Source organism: Myotis yumanensis, unplaced genomic scaffold (assembly GCF_028538775.1).
Source record: "Myotis yumanensis isolate MYYU_CA2020_CCGP unplaced genomic scaffold, mMyoYum1.0.hap1 SCAF_16, whole genome shotgun sequence".
Taxonomy (NCBI): Eukaryota; Metazoa; Chordata; class Mammalia; order Chiroptera; family Vespertilionidae; genus Myotis; species Myotis yumanensis.
In genome coordinates this window covers 4,959,066-4,964,033 of record NW_027223767.1, presented here as the reverse complement: position 1 = coordinate 4,964,033, position 4,968 = coordinate 4,959,066, and the positions used below count along the sequence as shown (strand labels likewise).

Below are 4,968 nucleotides of genomic sequence, written 5' to 3'. Positions count from 1 at the left end.
TGAGCCAAACTGTCATTGGCCTTGAATCAAAATCTCAATGGATTGGAATTATGCTCTGGAGAATGGCAGTTTTCACCTTATTTTAGATATTACGGTCAGAAGTGGAGATGTATGTGGGTTGCATGAAATCCATTGGTGATAGACTGGATAAAAAGTAAAATGACAGATACATACTTCTTTCTCATAGGGCGATATAGGATAGAACAACCAACAATGAACTCAATAACAATGAGGGGATTTGTCGTCTTCACAGAGCACAGAGTGCACCCTTTGCCCCCCAAAAAAGGAAAATTCCTTTGACATTCCAAAGCTATGTTCTTGTAGATTCCAAAAGACAGTAGACAGTCTTAGTTAAGGTAAAGCATGACCTTTTTTAGAGAAGATTCCAGCCTAGGACCCAGCGACCAACCATAAACAGATTTTAGTTTAAATGTTTTAACTTCAGAACATCCTTTGTGATAACTTTAGGTCTCTGAGTTGAAAAGACCACCACCCAGGCCTTCCCTGACCTAATCGCAGGTTAGCGAGTGGCCACTTTTTGTGTTGCCGCACCCTCCTTCAACCACTCATGCCCCACTTCTTGCCACCAATCATGTCCCTCCTCTGTCCCACCACAGGAGAAAAAATCATCAACCCTGAGTAGAAAAAGGACCGGTAGGGTGCCAGCAGCTGCAGCTTCCTCACGAACTGTCGGCCTGGCCAGGACATCCACGGTGCTCAAAACACAGGTCCCCCAGAACCTGTTCGCCACCTGGGAGTTGGACTGCTCCCGCCCCAGCTGCGAGCCCAGGTGGTGTAGTCTCACTTTAAAGAAGCTAGTGATCTTCAAGAAGCTGGCCAAGGACCTCAACTCCGTGGTAATTTCCGTGAAGATGCGGGACTCCAAGGGCATCCTGAGGTCCCAAGAGATTGTGCTGCCCCGCGGTAGACCAGTGCAGACCAACCTGGCGCTGACCTTCTCCCTGCAGTACAAACACTTCCTCAAGGGAGAAGGGAACAAGCTACTGATCATGCTGGAGCAGAGGAAGTGCTCTCAGAACAGAAATGTCCTGGGCTACAAGACACTGGCCTCTGGCGCCATCCACATGGCTGACGTCATGCAGCGAAACCCCAGGTGTGGCCAGATGGTGAGCCTTTGCCCCAGCATCAAGGAATCCTCCACTACTGTGGCCGAGATCTGGATCTCCTCCCTGTGCAGTCAGCCCATCGAACACGAGGACAGTGCCATGCAGGTCAGCCCTAAGGCCAAGTCGGCAGGTAACTACGAGGGGCAGGATGAGCTGCAGGCCAGCTGCAGGGGAAAGCACAGACAGGACCTGCACAAGGATGCCTTGGAGAAGGGGAAGCCAAAGAAGCAGCGGCCATCAATACGAGGAAACCTGAAGCAGAAAGTCCTGGCGCTGTTTCACAGGTCCAAAGTGTCAGAGAGGGACCTTCGGTCTGACATGATGGGGAAACGCAGGAAAAGTGACCCAGACATGGAGGAGGATGAGAGCGTCCTCAGCATCCCCAGGCCCAAGCTCAAGCCATACTTCGATGGCCTGTCAGACTCCAGTTTGCAGACGGAGATGTGGGGCAGCCACAGTGACAGTACCCAAACAGATCCTCTGAGTCTGCCCCACATGCCCGAGAATTCGTGGGCCCTGGGAGGCAAGCAATCTAGTGAGATGGACAATGAATTTGTGGCCCACAGCACACCCACCAGCAAGGTGGACAAGATCCAGATCTCCTCCCTGTCCATGCTGCCCATGGACCAGGAGGACAGCGCCAGGCAAGCCAGTCCCAAGGCTGAGTCCTTGGACAACTACTCTGAGTGCAAGTGTGAGAGCTTCTTCTCGCAGCTGGAGGCCAGCTACCATACCGCTGACCAGGAGGAGGATGACTTTGATGAGGGGAATCTCATATTTAGAAGGAGCACCAGGACTAGGCAACAGAACTACCACCAGAAAGTCCTGTTATGGCTGCACACAATGCAAGTGTCGGAGGAGGTCCTGGACCCTGAGCAGGACCATGGGGAGCATGTCCCGGAGGTGGAGGAGGACCTGGACCTCCTGTATGACATGCTGCAGAACCCCAGTGACAGTGGCCCAGACACTGAGGACGATGGCAGCATCCTCAGCACCCCCACACCTAAGCTTGGGCCATACTTTGAAGGCCTGTCTAGTGGCCCAGACATGAAGGACAATCACAGTGTCCTCAGCAGCCCCAATCCCAAGCTCAGGCCATACATGGAAGGCCTGTCAGACTCCAGCAGGCCGATGGAGATGTGGAGCCTCCACAGCACCAGGATCCAAAAGGAGCCTCTGAGTCTGGCCCACCTGCCTGAGAATGCAAGGGCTCCGGGAGGCAAGCAGCCAAGCCACAGTGACTCCCAACTTGTGGCCTACAGCACACCCACCACTACGATTCGAATGGACTCCCTGTCCCGCCAGCCTATCAATCAGGAGGCCACTGCCATGCAGGCCAGCACCAAGGCCCAAACCTCGCATGACGACGTCGCCAGCACATCTGAGAGCTTCTTCTTTGAGCAGGCGGCCAGCCACAATGCCTTCCACAGGCAGTCCCAGGACAAAGGGAATCTGTTAGTAAGAAGGAGGTGCATGACCAGGAAACAGGATTACCCCCAGAAAGCCGTGGCATCTATGCTCAGGGCCCAAGTGTCGGAGAAGGTCATATCCTCAGAACAGGACCTTGTGAGGCATGTCCCCAAAGTGGAGAAGGCTCTGGACCATCGGTATGACATTGTGCTGAGCTCTAGTGACAGTAGCTTCGACATGGAGGATGATATCAGTGTCCCCAGCACCCCAAAGCCCAAACTCAGGCGATACTTTGACAGCATGTCAAGTGATAGTGACTCTGACTCAATGCCACACAGAATTCGCTCCCCTGGGAAGCAGCTGGCACAGCTGGAGGACAACCGGGAGGCAGGGTCCTCCACACAGCATTGGTTCACCAAGAAGCTGCCATCCATAGTGCGCTTCACCAAGTCTCTAGTCATGCCCTCCAGCAGGTCCAAGAGGAAGCAGGCTGGCCACCGCGTCTGCGACACACCCCTGAATGAGTGGGGCAACAGACTGGACAACGAGAGCCCAGACCCACAGAGCCAGCGGCAGATCCCCAGGAAGCCCGTCTGTGACCAGCTCCACAACATCCTCATTTCCGAGGACAAGATGCCCGAGAACATCATCCTGGTCAACACCTGCGACTGGCAGGGCCAGTTACTTTCGGACATCCTGCAGGGGCACACGCTGCCCGTGGTGTGCACTTGCTCCACAGATGATGTCCAGGAGGCCTTCAGCATCATCATGTCACAGATGCAGAGATACTGCAACTGCAATTCCCAGGCCCTGACACCTGTGAAGATGGCGGTGGCAGGGGCACAGCCCTACTTCAACGCTGTGCTGCGGGTCTTTGTGGAGCAGCTGTCCCAGCAGCCACCCCAATGGCTAGACTACATGCGCTTTCTGGTCATCCCGCTGGGTTCCCACCCCTTGGCCAGCTACCTGGGATCCATGGATTGCCGCTACAACAACTTCTTCCAGGACCTGTACTGGCGGGACATGTTCAACAACCTGGAGTCCCAGAACACCTTGCAGGACACACAGGATGTTGTGTCGAGAATCTCTGAGTACGTTGCGGGGGCCAACTGTGTCTACCTGCTGCCCATCGCAGAGGCCATGCTCATGCCTAAGCAGCAGCGCCCCAATGAGAAGTCCTCACAGCTCATCCCCTTTGTGGGGGCAGTGAACATTGGAAGAGTGGAACCATCTGCAGCCATGTCAGGAGACTCAGGTGATGTAGTCCACTCATGCTCCAGTGAGCTTCTGTCCCCTACTGGGAAGGCGTCACCCAACACACTCTCCCCGCCGTCAATGAGTGGGGGCCTGTCCTCCACCAGCCAGAGTGTCCATGCAGAGATGATGGAGCTGCAGGTGGATTACTGGACAGCAGCCCAGCCAATAGACATGAAGAGAGTCGTAGAGAAGAAACACCTACCTACCCACCAAAACACACTCAAGTGCTTCTTCCAGTCTGTCCAGGTCAGCAGGCTGCCCTGCAGTGGTGAGGGCACAGCTCCACCTGCCATGTCCATGACAGTGGTCACCAAGGAGAAAAAAAAGAAGGCACCCAAGAAAACCAAGGACGAGGATGTGGAGTCCAAAAGCCAGTGCATCCAGGGCATTGGTCGCCTGGTTTGCAAGGCCAAGCACCAGCAGAGTATGCTGCCGGTCGTCATCGATGGCGTGCAGTGGAATGACGTGGCGTTTTTCCAGTTGGCAGCCCAGTGGTCCTCCCACGTCAAGCACTTCCCCATCTGCATCTTCGGACACAACAATCCCACCTTCTAGCCCTGCCCCTCCCCCTGCCTTTCACTCTGCCTTGGCCAAGCTCAGAAGGACCCAGCTGCTTTTCTGTGAACAGTTCAGTTTACTACAGCCACAGATCCTGGAAACCCACAGAGAAACCATTTTGAGTTCAAATGTGCTCACAGCCTGGAACCTAAGGGGTTTGCCCCTCACTGGGAGCTCCTCAATGCTATGTTCAGTAACCAGAACGCTTTGGCGCGTGGGAATCAGGAGAGCAGGGTTGAGCTGGAGCATCATGGAAGATGTGTTTTGGCGTCAGGATGCCCAACATTCTCAGTGAGAAGGGTTCTGGCCATGAAGGCCTGCCCTTCCTGGAATCCAGGACTCTGCTTCCCTGGGAGACAGCTCCACCTGTGCCCAGACTCAGAGCTCGGCAGCCAGAGGTCAAGGGCTAGCCTCTGATTGCAGCATTCTGAGCAGAACATGGAGGCCAGTCAGCCCAGCCCTGGGAAACAGCTGCCAACCAGCCAACTGGTCCAGCACCACCTACTCAGGGTTACCAGTGAACGTCAGCCTCTCAGGCAGAAAGAAAAATGACCTGTATGGTGTACATCGCCCTGGCACATTGGCTAGACAAAGTGGTCGATTACCTGAGGAGGGA

At 54.7% G+C, this 4,968-nt stretch overlaps 1 protein-coding gene across 1 annotated transcript; it reads left to right on the top strand.

The window, feature by feature from the left end:
* Positions 1–734: 734 nt before the first annotated feature.
* On the top strand, positions 735–4,349 carry LOC138994807 (phosphofurin acidic cluster sorting protein 2-like). Its single transcript, XM_070394985.1, has 5 exons — positions 735–1,228; positions 1,772–2,163; positions 2,245–2,378; positions 2,558–2,581; positions 2,898–4,349. The coding sequence occupies exons 1-5, from the start codon at positions 873–875 to the stop codon at positions 4,347–4,349; spliced, it is 2,358 nt and encodes a 785-aa protein (XP_070251086.1). The 5' UTR covers positions 735–872.
* The last annotated feature ends 619 nt before the right edge of the window (positions 4,350–4,968 follow it).